We start from the raw sequence: 18,981 nt of genomic DNA, 5'->3' as shown, positions 1-18,981 counted from the left end.
GCCTGCGAGATGGGAGGAGTGACCCCATTTGAGGATTCCGAGGCGTTGGCGTGGAGAGACGAAGGTCTTCCCTGGAGGAGTTTGCCTGATGGAGGCTGGAGAAGTGGAGATCAGGCAGTCAGGAGGAATGATGTGTTGCGGAGAGAGCTCTACTTCCGAGGCGTCCGAGGAACGAGAGAGAGCATCGGCCCTAATGTTCTTATCGGCAGGGCGAAAGTGAATTTCAAAATTAAACCGGGCAAAGAACAGAGACCACCTGGCCTGGCGAGGATTCAGCCATTGGGCAGACTGGAGATAGGAGAGATTCTTGTGATCGGTGTAAATAATAACTGGAAATTTTGATCCTTCCAGCAGATGCCTCCATTCCTCAAGTGCTAATTTAATGGCCAGTAGCTCTCGATCCCCAATGGAGTAGTTCCTCTCCGCCGGAGAAAAGGTCCTAGAAAAAAAACCACAAGTAACAGCATGCCCGGAAGAATTTTTTTGTAGAAGAACCGCTCCAGCTCCTACTGAGGAGGCATCAACCTCCAATAGGAAGGGTTTAGATGGGTCGGGTCTGGAGAGCACGGGAGCAGAAGAAAAGGCAGCCTTGAGCCGTTTAAAGGCGTCTTCCGCTTGAGGAGGCCATGACTTAGGATTGGCATTCTTTTTGGTTAAGGCCACGATAGGGGCCACAATGGTGGAAAAATGAGGAATAAATTGTCTGTAATAATTGGCGAACCCCAAAAAACGTTGGATAGCACGGAGTCCGGAGGGGCGTGGCCAATCTAAGACGGCAGAGAGTTTGTCTGGATCCATTTGTAGTCCCCGGCCAGAGACCAAGTATCCTAGGAAAGGAAGAGATTGACATTCAAACAGACATTTCTCCATTTTGGCATAAAGTTGATTGTCACAAAGTCTCTGAAGAACCATGCGGACATGTTGGCGGTGTTCTTCTAGGTTGGCAGAAAAAATCAGAATATCGTCCAGATACACAACAACACAGGAATATAAGAGATCACGAAAAATTTCATTAACAAAGTCTTGGAAGACGGCAGGGGCGTTGCACAGGCCAAAGGGCATGACCAGATACTCAAAGTGTCCATCTCTAGTGTTAAATGCCGTTTTCCATTCATCCCCCTCCCTGATGCGGATGAGATTATAAGCACCTCTTAAGTCCAGTTTGGTAAAGATGTGGGCACCTTGGAGGCGATCAAAGAGTTCAGAGATAAGAGGTAGAGGATAGCGGTTCTTTACCGTGATTTTATTAAGACCGCGGTAGTCAATGCAAGGACGTAGGGAGCCATCTTTTTTGGACACAAAGAAAAATCCAGCTCCGGCAGGAGAGGAGGATTTGCGGATAAAGCCCTTTTTTAAATTTTCCTGGATGTACTCAGACATAGCAAGAGTCTCTGGGGCGGACAGAGGATAAATTCTGCCCCGGGGTGGAGTAGTGCCCGGGAGGAGGTCAATAGGACAGTCATAAGGCCTGTGAGGAGGTAGAGTCTCAGCTTGTTTTTTGCAAAATACATCAGCAAAGTCCATATAGGCCTTAGGGAGACCGGTTACAGGGGGAACCACAGGGTCACGGCAGGGAGTACTGGGAACCGGTTTAAGGCAGTCCTTGAAACAAGAGTTACCCCAACTCTTGATCTCCCCTGTAGACCAATCCAGGGTTGGGGAATGGTGTTGAAGCCAGGGTAGTCCAAGGAGAATTTCAGAAGTGCAATTGGGGAGGAGCAAAAACTCAATTTTTTCGTGATGAGGTCCGATGCACATTAGGAGGGGCTCCGTGCGAAAACGTATGGTACAGTCCAATCTTTCATTGTTAACACAATTGATGTAGAGGGGTCTGGCGAGACTGGTCACCGGGATGTTGAACCTGTTGATGAGAGAGGCCAAGATAAAATTTCCTGCAGATCCGGAATCCAAGAAGGCCATAGTAGAGAAGGAGAAGGTAGAGGTAGATATCCGCACAGGCACAGTAAGACGTGGAGAAGCAGAGTTGACATCAAGGACTGTCTCACCTTTGTGCGGAGTCAGCGTACGTCTTTCCAGGCGGGGAGGACGGATAGGACAATCCTTCAGGAAGTGTTCGGTACCGGCACAGTACAGGCAGAGATTCTCCATGCGGCGTCGTGTCCTCTCTTGAGGTGTCAGGCGAGACCGGTCAACCTGCATAGCCTCCACGGCGGGAGGCACAGGAACGGATTGCAGGGGACCAGAGGAGAGAGGAGCCGGGGAGAAAAAACGCCTCGTGCGAACAAAGTCCATATCCTGGCGGAGCTCCTGACGCCTTTCGGAAAAACGCATGTCAATGCGAGTGGCTAGATGAATGAGTTCATGTAGGTTAGCAGGGATTTCTCGTGCGGCCAGAACATCTTTAATGTTGCTGGATAGGCCTTTTTTAAAGGTCGCGCAGAGGGCCTCATTATTCCAGGATAGTTCTGAAGCAAGAGTACGGAATTGTACGGCGTACTCGCCAACGGAAGAATTACCCTGGACCAGGTTCAACAGGGCAGTCTCAGCAGAAGAGGCTCGGGCAGGTTGCTCAAAGACACTTCGAATTTCCGAGAAGAAGGAGTGTACGGAGGCAGTGACGGGGTCATTGCGGTCCCAGAGCGGTGTGGCCCATGACAGAGCTTTTCCAGACAGAAGGCTGACTACGAAAGCCACCTTAGACCTTTCAGTAGGAAACTGGTCCGACATCATCTCCAAGTGCAGGGAACATTGAGAAAGAAAGCCACGGCAAAATTTAGAGTCCCCATCAAATTTATCCGGCAAGGATAGTCGTAGGCCTGAAGCGGCCACTCGCTGCGGAGGAGGTGCAGGAGCTGGCGGAGGAGATGATTGCTGAAGCTGTGGTAGTAGCTGCTGTAGCATCACGGTCAGTTGAGACAGCTGGTGGCCTTGTTGCGCTATCTGTTGTGACTGCTGGGCGACCACCGTGGTGAGGTCGGCGACAACTGGCAGAGGAACTTCAGCGGGATCCATGTCCGGATCTACTGTCACGATGCCGGCTGGCAGAAGGTGGATCCTCTGTGCCAGAGAGGGATTGGCGTGGACCGTGCTAGTGGACCGGTTCTAAGTCACTACTGGTGTTCACCAGAGCCCGCCGCAAAGCGGGATGGTCTTGCTGCGGCGGTAGTGACCAGGTCGTATCCACTAGCAACGGCTCAACCTCTCTGACTGCTGAAGATAGGCGCGGTACAAGGGAGTAGACAGAAGCAAGGTCGGACGTAGCAGAAGGTCGGGGCAGGCAGCAAGGATCGTAGTCAGGGGCAACGGCAGGAGGTCTGGAACACAGGCTAGGAACACACAAGGAAACGCTTTCACTGGCACAATGGCAACAAGATCCGGCGAGGGAGTGCAGGGGAAGTGAGGTATACATAGGGAGTGCACAGGTGAACACACTAATTAGAACCACTGCGCCAATCAGCGGCGCAGTGGCCCTTTAAATCGCAGAGACCCGGCGCGCGCGCGCCCTAGGGAGCGGGGCCGCGCGCGCCGGGACAGGACCGACGGAGAGCGAGTCAGGTACGGGAGCCGGGGTGTGCATCGCGAGCGGGCGCCACCCGCATCGCGAATCGCATCCCGGCTGGAGGCAGGATCGCAGCGCACCGGGTCAGTGGATCTGACCGGAGCGCTGCAATAGCGAGAGTGTAGCGAGCGCTCCGGGGAGGAGCGGGGACCCGGAGCGCTCGGCGTAACATAAGTCATTACAAAGTACAATTGGTCCCGCAAATAACAAGCCTTCATATGGGTGTGTAGATGATAAATAGCGATGAGCGGCAAGGGCCATATTCAAATTTGCGATATGTCACGAATATATTGACAATTATAAGTCCTATGTTCGTTAAATTCGCATTTTCGCTATGTTCGTTCACTTTTTTTTTTCATGCGAAAATTTGCTTGGAAAATTCGCATAAAAATTCGCATGTGAAAAAAAAAATTATATTCATCATTCCAAATATGTAGCACTATATTCTAAATATTCGCTAAATTCACAAAGTGCCGATATTCGCAATAAAAATTATCATTAGGAATATTCGTGCTCAACACTAATGATAAAATAAGAGTTATGGCTAGGAGGGAAAAAAAACAAAAAACGAAAGTACGAAAAATGGCCCTTAAGGGGTTAAAGATGAGGCTTCATTCAGCAGCTACAGTTTGGATTTCAGCTCTGCCATAGCAAATAGCTGATCAAGAGGCTCCCAGCAGTGAAACCCTTTGGCAGAGAGACCTGCAATGTGAAGTATTGTTAACATTGGCAATGGTGGGGGGGGTGCACTGAGCCAAAAATAATAGCAGAAAGTATCATATTTACTTACTATTAGGATTATATTAGACCATTGCAGATTCCTGGGTCCAAGTATTGTTGTAAGTTGTTCCGCTTTAACACAGTGGGCTAGAGATGAGCGAACTTACAGTAAATTCGATTCGTCACGAACTTCTCGGCTCGGCGGTTGCTGACTTATCCTGCATAAATTAGTTCAGCTTTCCGGTGCTCCGATGGGCTGGAAAAGGTGGATACAGTCCTAGGAGACTCTTTTCTAGGAATGTATCCACCTTTTCCAGCCCACCGGAGCACCGGAAAGCTGAACTAATTTACGCAGGATAAGTCATCAACTGCTGAGCCGAGAAGTTCGTGACGAATCGAATTTACTGTAAGTTCGCTCATCTCTACAGGGGGCCTTTAGGACAAATAAATGTGGAATAAAATAATAATAATCATAAAAAATTATAATAATAATACTTTTGTTATTATTAGTATTATTAGTATTGTTATTACTACTGTATCTTGTTTAGTTATTTAACTAGTTTGTATTTTTGTTGCAGTGTGCAAGAGTGATGTCACAGAACTGACTACATTTTTTTACAGTAAGTAAAATTTTATCCAAAAATGTACTTGTGCACAGGGTCTCCTTTTGTTTTTTGTTGGATTTAGATTATTAATGCATTGGTTATGCTCTAGATTGGTTATATGTATTCATAATCAGCAGACTATGCAAAGTAGCCCTTCTCCAGAAGGAAGAGAGAGCATGCTCTCCGGTTCCACCTATAGGAGGTAGCATCCCTGAAAGCCAATGTTCACCTGCTTTAAGAGCCTTGAAACATGACCGGGGATTGTAAGCCTAGCCAGAATCTCCTCCGAAAATAAGAGAGAGTACCTTATAGCGTTACTGTCATGTGATTTAAAAGTTTAAATCGCATCGGGTCTCACTCCTGAGACCCCCTCCGATCACCAGTTATTAGCCATTAGCCGGGGAAGTGCAAAGCAGTGCTCTTTACTCTTTACAAATTGTGGCTCTCCAGCTGCTGCAAAACTACAACTCCCAGCATGCCCGGACAGCCGTTGGCTGTCCGGGCACGCTGGGAGTTGTAGTTATGCAGCAGCTGGAAGGCCACAGTCCGGAGACTAATGCAGTGAAAGAGTGAGATTCGATTGACAGCCAGAGAGTGAAGCGTGTGCTAATATGCACTTTACTGGCTAATAATCTGTGATCGGAGTGGGTCTAAACTTTTAATGTATCTGGACGACATGTCAAACATTAATTTTTTTACTTTTACCCTTTTTATTATTTAAAAAAAAATGTTTTTACTTTTGGAGGAGATTCTGGTTTGGCGAATAATCCCCAGTCATGTTTCAAGGCTTCAAACTCTTTTTGTAAGTGCCAATACACTTTTTGAATAGCTGTCGGACGACCACTTCCTGTTCCTGACTCCACATATCTAGACAACATGTCAAACATTACTTTTTTTTACTTTTTTATTTTATTTATTTACTTTTGGAGGAGATTCTGGTTTGGAAAATAATCCCCAGTCATGTTTGGAGACAACTGGACTAATGCAGTGAAAGAGTGGGATTTGATTGACAGCCAGAGAGTGAAGCGTGTGCTTATATGCACTTTACTGGCTAATAACCTGTGATCGGAGTGGGTCTCAGGAAAGAGACCCGGTGCCGTTTAAACTTTTAACGTATCTGGACGACATGTCAAACATACATTTTTTTACTTTTTTACTTTTTTTTTTTTTTTTTTTTTACTTTTGGAGATTTTGGTTTGGCAAATAATCCCCAGTCATATTTCAAGGCTTCAAACTCTTTTTTAAGTGCCAATACACTTTTTGAATAGCTGTCGGACGACCACTTCCTGTTCCTGACTCCACCATACAAATGCATTGCCTCGATTATCTCCAGCCATGTTTGGGTTTTCTATAGAGAGAGTGAAGTTTTGCAGTGGGATATGTCCTATGGAAACCGTAGATTGGCCATCTAGAAATCCAACATGCTCGATCATTCTTTCTCCTAATATCTGCTGCCAGAGGAGAAATGGAACAGCCCAATACACGTTAAAAGGGGTACTCCGGTGTAAAACTTTTTTTGCTTTTTTTAAATGAACTGGTTCCAGAAAGTTAAACAGATTTGTAAATTACTTCTATAAAAAAAAATTTACCCTTCCAGTACTTATTAGCAGCTGTATGCTACAGAGAAAATTATTTTTCTTTTTTAATTTATTTTTTGTCTTGTCCACAGTTCTTTCTGCTGACACCTCTGCCCGTGTCAGGAACTGTCCAGAGTAGCATAGGTTTGCTATGGGGATTTTCTTCTGCTTTGGACAGTTCCTGAAACGGCATCAGGTGTCAGCAGAGAGCACTGTGGACAAGACAAAAAAGAAATTCAAAAAGAAAAGAATTCCTCTGTACCATATAGCTGCTAAAAAGTACTGGATGGATAAAGATTTTTTAATAGAAATAATTTACAAATCTGTTCAACTTTCTGGCACCAGTTGATTAAAAATAAATAAATAAAAAAGTTTTCCACCGGAGTACCCCTTTAAAGAGATGATTTTGATCTCAGTTGTAGATAGATAGATATGAGATAGATAGATAGATAGATATGATATAGATAGATATGAAATAGATAGATAGATAGATAGATATGAGATAGATGGATAGATAGGAGATAGATGGATAGATAGGAGATAGATAGATAGATAGATAGATAGATAGATAGATAGCTATGAGATAGATAATATAGATAGATATGAGATAGATGGATAGATAGGAGATAGATGGATAGATAGGAGATAGATAGATAGATAGATAGATATGAGATAGATAGATAGATATGAGATAGATGGATAGATAGGAGATAGATAGATAGATAGATAGATATGAGATAGATATGAGATAGATAGATATGAAATAGATAGATAGATAGATATGAGATAGATGGATAGATAGGAGATAGATAGATAGATAGATATGAGATAGATAGATATGAAATAGATAGATAGATAGACAGATATGAGATAGATGGATAGATAGGAGATAGATAGATAGATAGATATGAGATAGATAATATAGATAGATATGAGATAGATGGATAGATAGATATGAGATAGATGGATAGATAGGAGATAGATAGATAGATATGAGATAGATAAATATGAGATAGATATGAGATAGATATGAGATAGATAGATATGAGATAGATAATAAAGATAATATAGATAGATAGATAGTTATCTGCATGCGCACATGCTAAAATAACTGCGAATATATCGAATATGTGAATTTCGAGAATATAGGATGGATATTCATCCATATATTCGCAAAATATCGTGAATTCGAGTATGGCATATGCTGCTCCCCACTAGCCCTGATCCCTAAGGGGGCCCCAAAGCACATCTGCCCCATTATAGAACAGTATTATTATTGGAATTTGGGGCCCTATTGCAGATTGTCACGATTCGGCTGGCTGGAGGTGGATCCTCTGTGCCAGAGAGGGGTTGGCGTGGACCGTGTTGGTGGACTGGTTCTAAGTCACTACTGGTGTTCACCAGAGCCCGCCGCAAAGCGGGATGGTCTTGCAGCGGCGGTAGCAACCAGGTCGTATCCACCGGCAACGGCTCAACCTCTCTGACTGCTGAAGATAGGCGCGGTACAAGGGAGTAGACAAGAGCAAGGTCAGACGTAGCAGAAGGTCGGGGCAGGCAGCAAGGATCGTAGTCAGGGGCAACGGCAGAAGGTCTGGAACACAGGCTAGGAACACACAAGGAAACGCTTTCACTGGCACAATGGCAACAAGATCCGGCGAGGGAGTGCAGGGGAAGTGAGGTATAAGTAGGGAGTGCACAGGTGAACACACTAATCAAGCCTGCTGCGCCAATCAGTGGCGCAGCGGCCCTTTAAATGGCAGAGACCCGGCGCGCACGCGCCCTAAGGAGCGGGGCCGCGCGCGCCGGGACAACACAGACGGGGAACGGGTCAGGTACGGGAGCCGAGATGCGCATCGCGAGCGGGCGCGTCCCGCATCGCGAATCGCATCCCGGCTGGGAGTAATATCGCAGCGCACCCGGTCAGCAGGTCTGACCGGGGCGCTGTGAATAAGAGAACGCTGCGAGCGCTCCGGGGAGGAGCGGGGACCCGGAGCGCTCGGCGTAACACAGATCTTGTATCAGGGCCCAGAAGCTAGAAGCTAGGCCTCTGTATATAGGTATTCTCTAAAAGTAATACTTTAGCAGTGGTCCCCATCCAGTCCCTAAGGCCTAACAACATTCTGTTTTTTATTTATTTTTACGGTTACTCCATTGTAATAGAATAGACAAAAAATAAAAAAGCTGGACCATTGGTGAACCTTGAGGACTGGGCTCAACAGAGCCTTATAGCAGAGCACATGGGTTGTACAGATACATAAAATGCCATACAAGCTCTGTAACTGTGTGCATGAGCCCTAGAGGTGACCACGGACAGAGTTTCTCAACCAGTATGCCTCCAGCTGTTGCAAAACTACAACTCCCAGCATGCCCGGACAGCCGTTGGCTGTCCGGGCATGCTGGGAGTTGTAATTTTTCAACAGCAGGAGGCACACTGGTTGAGAAACATGTGTAACCTAAAGTGAGGGAATTGATATTCTAAAGTAGAAAAAGCAAATGTTTGCCTTCAGTCTTCAGGGGATGATACTCCTTTTCCCCAAGCTCATTTAACGGTGCGGAAATTGCATTGCAACCCTCACTTCTGAACAATATTTTGTCAGATGATGATATAAAAAAGATATATCTGAAAGCAGCTCTTCTCTATAATTTACAAGTCTTTTATATATCCTTCAGTGTTTTTTTTCTTTTCTTTGCTATTCGCTGTTTGCTTTTTTTCTTTTATGTGGATTTGTGCCAGCTCAATGCTTGTGCTTCATTGTGAGCTGAATAAGACAATCACAAGTCAGGCATGCAAACCCTTCTAATGCAAAATAGATAAAGGGAAGTGTTCAGGCAGATCATTTACTTGATATGTAGAACGAGGATGTGCGATATATATATATATATATATATATATATATTTATATATATATATATATATATATATATATATATATATATATATATATATATATATAGATTAGTTAGGAGTAGCCGTATTAGTCCAGTGATGCAAAAAGCAAAATCATCGGTAGTTGCAGTATCTTGTAATACCTTTTTTATTGGACTAACAAGATTTTGTAGAGACAAGCTTTCGGGATTCCTCCCTTTATCAAGTCATAAGCATTTCTGAGCTCACAAGGAGAAAACACAGGTTCTATCTCACAAAATATGCAGGGGTTAAAACAACATTAGTGGAGAATGGACATTAAGTTGGGCCATAAATTGTATAGCAATAGGACGATAGATACAGATAAGGATGGGGGGGGGGGCTGGAGAGCAGAGGTGAGAATAGTGGTTACGCTGGACAGACAATTTTACTACATGACCATAGACTGAAGATAAGACTTAGACAGGGGAGGGGGAGCAGGGGTGTGATGGTGTTAGAGCAGGGAGAGAGTAGAGAGTTTAGCAAAGGTTATAGGAAATTTTGATAATGGGATAAGAAGCTTAAAGGGTAGCTCCCACCATCACTTTTTTTTTCTTTTCTGTCCCTGCCTATTACCCACCTATCCCTAACCCCCTCCCTGCCTTTAATTTTTTTTTTTACATATTAAAAACGCTTTTTTGTCTGCCTGGTAGTGTGCTCACTACCAGGCAGACTTCCCCAGCAGGCACCACGTCACTGATGCCTGCTGGGGCCGGCACTTCCGCCCGTAGTTCACCTATACAGGGTGCCTCCAGCTTTTCCCCCACTGCAACTCCCAGCTTGCCCTGACATCTATTGGCTGTCAGGGCATGCTGGGAGTTGTAGTGGGGAAACAACTGGAGGCACTCTGTATAGATGAACACCGGAGCACATCACCCGCCGTGCAGCCCGCAAACCCTCCCCCGCCCCCGTCGCGCCACTCAACTCCCTCCCCCTCCCCCTTAGTTCACCCAGAGTACTGCCTCCACGCCGAGCAGCCCGCAAATCCCCCCCCCCCCCGGCCCCGCTGCTCCGCTCAACCCACTCCCCCTCAGTTCACCTACAGTGTCCCTCCAGGCTTCCCCACTAAAACTCCCAGGGCATGCTGGGAGTTGTAGTGGGGGAACTGGAGGCATACTGTATAGGTGAACAGTATACATAATACAGTGAACATAATACTTTACCTTGTCCCCGAGCCTGCGCGCGTCTTCTTCCTTCAAAGCGCTCGCTCCCGCCTGTTTGATTGACATGCGGGAGCGAGCACTGCAGTGCCTGAATTTCGACTCGTTGCCAGGCTTCAACGAGTCGAAATTCAGTGGTGACGTCACTGCTGAATGCATTCGGCCACTAGGAGGGCGACCCCTAGTGGCCGAATTTAAAAGTGATTTTAAACTGTTTTAAAATCACTTTTTTTAATTAAACTATATTAGAGATATGTTGTAGTACTGAAGTACTACAACATATCAATTTTTGGTTTTCATGACAGTGCCCATTTAAATCCACATTAAGTCCTCTGTTCTTGGAGTCATAAAGAACTATCATTTTGGCTTCAAATGTCTTTCTTTCCTGGGTGTTCTTGAAGTTTCCTTTCAGGATCTTGATTTTGAGGTCCTGTAGGGAGTGACCTGTTTGGGTGAAATGGTGTCCAACTGGGGTGCAATAGTCCTTTTCTCTATGGTTGTTGATGGACGATCTGTGGAGGTTCATCCTTTTGTTGAGTGGCTGACTGGTCTCACCAATGTAACATCCCAGGTCACACTTGGTGCATTGTATCATGTAGACTACATTCTCTGTGGTGCAGGAGTATTGTCCCTTGATGTTGTATGCCTTGTTGTTGTGGGAGGCCTCAGAATTTGTGCAGATGTGTTGACAGAGTTTACAGCGCGGTTTGGCGCAGGGTTTGGTCCCATTGTCTGTATCTGATTGCCTGCCAACTCCATATTGGTAACAATGGACGTAGAATCTCTGTATAGTAACATCCCACACAGAGATGGAATTGAGGCCTGCTCACTCTTCCTCTCCTCCCAGACTCACAACCAGAAATACAGCCCTCAGATCATCACCAAACTTATAGAATTCATTCTCACACACAACTACTTCAGCTTCAACAATGAAATATACCTACAGACGATGGGAACTGCTATGGGGACCAAGATGGCACCACAATATGCCAATCTGTTCATGGCTGACCTTGAAGAGCGATTCCTGAATACCCAAATTCACAAACCCTACAGATACTACAGATACATTGATGATATTTTCATTGTTTGGACTGAAGGAGAGAATAAACTCAAACAATTTCATGATGCCTTCAACACATTTAATCCATCCATCAAACTCAAAATGGACTTCTCTACAGAAAGTGTAAACTTTCTGGACACCACTGTAACTATAAACAAGGACACAATACAGACATCTGTATACAGAAAGCCCACAGACCGATCCAGCTATCTACACAATTCAAGTTCCCATCCGTCCCACACCAAGAAAGGCATAATATACAGCCAAGCCATCAGGTACCACCGCATCTGCTCCAACCCTGATGACAGAGACACACATCTACAAACGCTAGCTGAGAAATTTAAACAAAAAGGTTACAAACCAAGGACCATCCATAAGAAAATCCACTCTGCTCTTCAAACACCACGTGAACACCTGCTGCAATACAGAGAGAAACAAACCTCATCACGCATACCACTGGTAGCCACATACAATCCCACCCTTGAGGAAATACGCAAAATCATCAAGGACCTGCAGCCAATACTAGCAGAAGATGAGGTGTTAAAGCAAATCTTTCCTGAACCACCCATCTTGGCCTTCAGACAACCACCCAACTTAAAACAAAAACTGGTCAATAGGAAACTACCCACAGACACATCAGATACAGACAATGGGACCAAACCCTGCGCCAAACCGCGCTGTAAACTCTGTCTGCACAAATTCTGAGGCCTCCCACAACAACAAGGCATACAACATCAAGGGACAATACTCCTGCACCACAGAGAATGTAGTCTACATGATACAATGCACCAAGTGTCCCCTGGGATGTTACATTGGTGAGACCAGTCAGCCACTCAATAAAAGGATGAACCTCCACAGATCGTCCATCAACAACCATAGAGAAAAGGACTATTGCACCCCAGTTGGACACCATTTCACCCAAACAGGTCACACCCTACAGGACCTCAAAATCAAGATCCTGAAAGGAAACTTCAAGAACACCCAGGAAAGAAAGACATTTGAAGCCAAAATGATAGTTCTTTATGACTCCAAGAACAGAGGACTTAATGTGGATTTAAGCTTCTTATCCCATTATCAAAATTTCCTATAACCTTTGCTAAACTCTCTACTCTCTCCCTGCTCTAACACCATCACACCCCTGCTCCCCCTCCCCTGTCTAAGTCTTATCTTCAGTCTATGGTCATGTAGTAAAATTGTCTGTCCAGCGTAACCACTATTCTCACCTCTGCTCTACAGCCCCCCCCCCCCCCTCCTCATCCTTATCTGTATCTATCGTCCTATTGCTATACAATTTATGGCCCAACTTAATGTCCATTCTCCACTAATGTTGTTTTAACCCCTGCATATTTTGTGAGATAGAACCTGTGTTTTCTCCTTGTGAGCTCAGAAATGCTTATGACTTGATAAAGGGAGGAATCCCGAAAGCTTGTCTCTACAAAATCTTGTTAGTCCAATAAAAAAGGTATTACAAGATACTGCAACTACCGATGATTTTGCTTTTTATATATATATATATATATATATATATATATATATATATATATATATATATAGTGGTGGACTTGATGGTGGCTGCAGGACTGGACTTTGAGGTCTCCAACACTCTGGATATACACACTAGGCGACTGCACTGGACCTCAGCTTAGCAGAAGAGAGGAGATCAAAGAGAGAGAAGCTCCACCCAGGGCTTATATGGGGGAGACTAGCAGGGAGCCCATAGGTCACTCTTGGGATCACCTGGTCACTGGTACCTCCTGGGTAACAATCACATGACATATCACATGGTATAACTCTTAAAGCAACATTACATTTTATAACACTTTACATGGTAAAACATATTTACAATGAGGAAACAAGTGCCGGGGGCCTCGGGGACACTGAAGGAGGCTGCCCGACAGGACAGCAGGAGCACGAGGTAACACCTCCCGTACTGGGCCACCACAAATATATTTAGGAGGTAAGCACGGGTTTGGCAATTCCCAGACACAGACTGGATGTTCCCTGTTTGGCTGAAAAAAAATTGCTAATGTCTTATAGACTGAATGACTTAGATGTCACTAGCTGAGTACCCGGCGTTTTCCCGGTCATATATTTTTATTTTTGCCTTTGATTGCACTTGGCCTATAGCTATACTCACTCTTCAGGAGACTAGGAAAGCTGAGGGAGTACTGCACTGTATACTGCCTGCCACACAACTTTGCCAGTCTCCTGCACTGTGTACTGCCTGCAACCCAACATTGCCTGTCTTCCGCACTGTGTACTGCCTGCTACCCAACTTTGCCAGTCTCCTGAAGAGAATATCTGTTAGCTAGGGCAACCATACTGCATGCTACTCAGCTTTCCCAGTTTCCTAAAGCCTAAGCAGTGATAGGCTGCTTGTCCTCCCTGCACTCCTAACTGCAGTAGTGCTTCCATGCCCCCACATTGATGTCTTCTCTTTCCCCTCTCTCTTCTCTCAGCCCGGGAATAAATCTTCTTTTCCTTACCCACCCAGTCCCCTTTTCCTGCCCCCACTCTAACTTTTCTCTGCGTCTTCCTGCAGGACAGTTAAATCATACTTCACCATGATGTTGGACCGGTGGCAGGTTATTTTAAACTCCCTGGCAATCTCTGCAGCCCGAGAGTAATATGATCAGGAAATGTACAGGACGCCCCATAGACTTGCATGTCTCCTGATCCCATTACTCTCAGGCTACGAAGGTTGTCAGTATGGGAACATCCTTAAAGGGGTACTCCGGTGTCAAATTTTTTTTTTTAAATCAACTGGTGCCAGAAAGTTGAACAGATTTGTAAATTACTTCTATTTAAAAATCTTAACCCTTCCAGTACTCATCAGCTGCTGTATTCTCCATAGGAAGTTCTTTTCTTTTTTAATTTCATTTCAGTCTGACCACAGTGCTCTCTGCTGACACCTCTGACCATGTCAGGAACTGTCCAAAGCAGGATATGTTTGCTATGTGGATTTGTTTCTACTCCAAATAGTTCCTGTCATGGACAGAGGTGTCAGCAGAGAGCACTGTGGTCAGACTGGAAAGAACCACACAACTTCCCGTGGAGCATACAGCAGCTGATAAGTACGGGAAGGATTAAGATTTTAAAATAGAAGTAATTTACAAATCTGTTTAACTTTCTTGCACCAGTTGATTTAAAAAAAAAATATAGTTTCACACTGAAGTACCCCTTTAAACTCTGCAGTATTTTTATTTGATATATAAGAAACATTTATCTTCAGCCGTTCGGAAGTATTTCTGGAACATACATAAATACACACTTACGTTTAGTTTTATATATAATTATCACATTTTCTTCTATCTTCGAGTAGGAATTCAAAAATATGGTACTGGGATGTCCTTTGGGTTCCCCAACCCCTTCCAAACAAGATCCACCTTCTGGGGAACCATCCTACATTTCGGGAGCTGGGGCATGCTTGGGTATTAATGTAGGTAGACAACAAAGCACAGATGAGTCAACCTACAATTTGGTGTGGGAAGGCAACGTATCCTTGAACCTTGCCGGGAATTCTGTCTCAGAAGTTTAGGAATAGATAGTTGGATTTTTTTTCACCCTTTAATACCGTATATACTCGAGTATAAGCCGAGTTTTTCAGCACGATTTTTAGTGCTGAAAACGCCCCCCTCGGCTTATACTCGAGTGAACAAGAAAACTTTCTGGCCTGTCAATCCCTTTCAGTGGTCTTCAACCTGCAAACCTCCAGATGTTGCAAAACTACAACTCCCAGCATGCCCGGACAGCCATCGACTGTCCGGGCATGCTGGGAGTTGTAGTTTTGAAACATCTGGAGGTCCGCAAGTTGAAGACCACTGTGGCCTTTGTCATCATCCGGACCCCCCTTTAGTTTTCTGCTCACCTCCCCTCGGTGGGAAGGGAGGGTGAGCTGGTCCGGACCATCTATGCTGCAGAGACCGTCTGGTGGGGAGGGTTAGTCGTTCCTGTCCATTTTCACCGGGAGGCTCTCTTCTCCGCTCTGGACCCGGACTAGTGACACTGCATTTACGCCACCGTTCATGTGCACTGACGTGACGTGCGCGTCGTCGTCAAGGCAATGTCACTAGTCCGGGGCCGGAGCGGAGAAGAGGGCCTCTCGGTGAAGATGGACAGCCCGGAACTATTAGCCCTCCCCACTGGACGGTCCCTGCAGCATAGATTGCCCGGACCAGCTCACCCTTCCTTCCCACCGAGGGGAGGTGAGTAGAAAACAAAAGGGGGGTCTGGATGATGACGAAGGCAGCAGTGGTCTTCAACCTGCGGACCTCCAGATGTTTCAAAACTACAACTCCCAGCATGTCCGGGCATGTTGGGAGTTGTAGTTTTGCAACATTTGGAGGTCTGCAGGTTGAAGACCACTGAGATAGGATTGACAGGAGGTGATGATGAAGGGGGGAGATGATGACGGGGGTGTTAATGACGGGGGTTTGGATGATGACAGGGGGGGATGATGAAGAGGGGGATGGTGAAAGGGGTCTGCATGATGACTGGGGTGATGATGACAGGGTGATGATGATGGGGGTGTTAATGACGGGGGTCTGGATGATGACAGGGGGGAAGGATGTATTTCCCACCATAGGCTTATAGTCGAGTCAATAACTTTATTTTTTTATTTTTATTTTTATTTTTTTTTTCTGGGTTTTTGGGGTGAAATTAGGGGCCTCAGCTTATATTCGGGACGGCTTATACTCGAGTATATACGGTATATGGCTTGCCGAGAACACTTCTTTGTGATTTAGCTTTTTTATTTTTTTATTTGTTTTATTTATTTTGCACATGGGAAGAAGAAGGTACAGTTTTGTGCTTTTAAAAAATATATATATATATAACATTTTTATTTGTATGCATAAGCAGTTATGTGCTGTATATTAACAAACTTGTTCCCTGGAAATTGTAGGACATTTTTTAAGCCCTTTTGTTAAGAAAAAAAATATTTGACTCTTTTGTTTGCAAACTTCCAAGAAAAAGCCAGGATCAAGACTAAAAATGTAGGCTAAAGTACAGAATAATTTTCTCCATACATGGGAGTTCAGATAAAGTGTTTGCCAATTATGATTACATCTCTTTGAGACTGAACAAAGGGACAGTGTTGGATGAACATTACTTTCCAAAAACAATAAAAGGTTTTTACAGTGATCGTCCTTATAATATCTGATAAAAACCACAACTGAAAATGGAATCGGAGCCAAATGTTACAAAAAGGTGGATCTGTCATACGGCATCTATAACCTGCTATGTGCTCATACTGTGCCGCCATTTTGGTGAACATTGACGTTTCCCAAGCAGGCAGCATTACAGTATTAGGGGCCACATTCTCATTACGGATTTTCCGAGTGGATTTCTTAATAGGATGAAATTCTGGAAGCCACACTCGGGAGAAAGAATGAACATGTTTATTCTTTCGGCGGAATCCCCTCTGAAATGCATTGCCTTCTATTAAGATTTTGCATTTCCCAGCAGTCCTAGCCCCGGCTTGTTTTGTCGGCCCCCAGGCAGAGACTGTATGATGCGAATGAGCCCTTTTACACTCTTGGGGAAATTTATCAAAACCTGTCCAGAGGAAAAGTTGCCCAGTTGCCCATAGCAACCAATCAGATCGCTTCTTTCATTTTTCACAGGCCTTTTAAAAAAAATGAAACGTGGTGGCCCAGTACAGGAGTTGCGCCCCTGTACCAATGCTACCCTTTCAGGTAGACTCCATTCCGTGACCCCTGGGCCTCCCCTTCACCTATGTTCCCTGAATAGTTAAACAATGTATATGTTATCCAATGCAATGTACATAATTTGTTCTATACCTTTAAGTTCTGTTGTCATGTGATTGCAACCAGGGAAGGTACCAGTGACCATGTGACCTACAGGGTGACCTATGGGACCCCTCCTGAGTCTTCCCCATAAAAGCCCTGGGTGAAGCTTCCTCACTCTCTTTAGTGCTGAGTTGCCGTAAGGTCAAGTCTGGAGAGAGTGTTTGGTGTCCTAACAAGGCCTAAAGTCTACCACGCATCCATGGATCCACAAGTCCACTACCCCCCAGGTCCAAGTCAAAGCCTGGTAAGCTACAAACGGGGCGAAGTCAGTCATAATCAGTCTCAGTCAAGTCAGTCCAAGTCAATCTGTCTCAAGTCAGCGTGGCTCTGCATCAAATTGTCCAAGTCCACTATAAGCCCCAGCAAGCCCTGTGGTCTCTGAAGTCACTGGTCACCTCCTTGGGCCTAGCCAAGCTGTATAGACTGTTACATCTGTCTGACTCAGTAAAGCTGCCGTTGTTCCGTAACTTGGCGTCTGAGTCATTATTTGCCCCAGAGACTAGCCCAGGATCCAGCGGTATACCTTCAGGTGGTGTAGAGGATTAACCACACCCTGGCGTCACAAACACAAGGGGTTAATGCCATCTGCCCTCATCACACCCTCACCACAGAAAGAAGCGATCTGATTGGTTGCTATGGGCAACTCAACAACTTTTCCTCTAGACAGGTTTTAATTAATCTCCCCCTCTGAGCTTCATGTTATACTTGATCTATAGTTATTAAAGGGGTACTCCGGTGATTACACATCTTATCCCCTATCCAAAGGATAGGGGATTAGATGCCTGATCGCGGGAGTCCCGCCGCTGGGGACGCCCGTGATCTTGCACGCGGCACCCCGTTTGTAATCAGTCCCCGGAGCGTGTTCGCTCCGGGACTGATTACGGGCGACTACAGGGCCGGCGCCGTGTGACGTCATGCCTCCGCCCCCGTGTGACGTCACGCTCCGCCCCTCAATGCAAGCCTACGGGAGGGAGCGTGACGTCACACGGGGGCGGGGGCATGATGTCACACGCCGCCGGCCCTGTAGTCGCCCGTAATCAGTCCCAGAGCGAACACGCTCCGGGGACTGATTACAAACGGGGTGCCGCGTGCATGATCCCAGGCGTCTCCAGCTGCGGGACTCCCGCGATCAGGCATCATATCCCCTATCCTTTGGATAGGGGATAAGATTTGTAAGCACCGGAGAACCCCTTTAAATGAACCACACAGTTAATTCCAGGCATATCTGTGTTTTCCACGCAGTGTGCCTCCAGCTGTTGCAAAACTACAACTCCCAGCATGCCTGGACAGCCAACAGCTGTCCGGGCATGCTGGGAGTTGTAGTTTTGCAACAGCTGGAGGCACACTGTTTGGAAAACACTGATTTAAAGGGGCACTCCGGTGGAAAACTTTTTTTTTTTTTTTTTAATCAACTGGTGCCAGAAAGTTAAACAGATTTGTAAATTACTTCTATTAAAAAAATCTTAATCCTTCCAGTACTTATTAGCTGATGAATACTACAGAGGAAATTCTTTTCTTTTTGGAACACAGAGCTCTCTGCTGACATCATGACCACAGTGCTCTCTGCTGACATCTCTGTCCATTTTAGGAACTGTCCAGAGCAGCATATGTTTGCTATGGGGAT

General features: G+C 45.4%; 1 protein-coding gene across 20 annotated transcripts in view; it reads left to right on the top strand.

Annotated features, from left to right (window-relative positions):
• BAZ2B (bromodomain adjacent to zinc finger domain 2B) overlaps window positions 1-18,981 on the top strand; it is a 409,759-nt gene that overhangs the window by 109,205 nt on the left and 281,573 nt on the right. For all 20 annotated transcript variants that reach the window (XM_056536083.1, XM_056536077.1, XM_056536074.1 and 17 more), the window contains exon 2: window positions 4,819-4,860. Coding sequence is in view for 16 of the 20 variants with exons in the window: in XM_056536074.1 (XP_056392049.1) it covers window positions 4,819-4,860 (42 nt within the window). In the remaining 4 variants the exon portion in view is untranslated. The remainder of the gene's footprint in view (window positions 1-4,818; window positions 4,861-18,981) is intronic.

This window comes from Hyla sarda, chromosome 8, assembly GCF_029499605.1.
Source record: "Hyla sarda isolate aHylSar1 chromosome 8, aHylSar1.hap1, whole genome shotgun sequence".
NCBI lineage: Eukaryota > Metazoa > Chordata > Amphibia > Anura > Hylidae > Hyla > Hyla sarda.
This window is presented reverse-complemented; position numbering and strand designations above follow the sequence as displayed.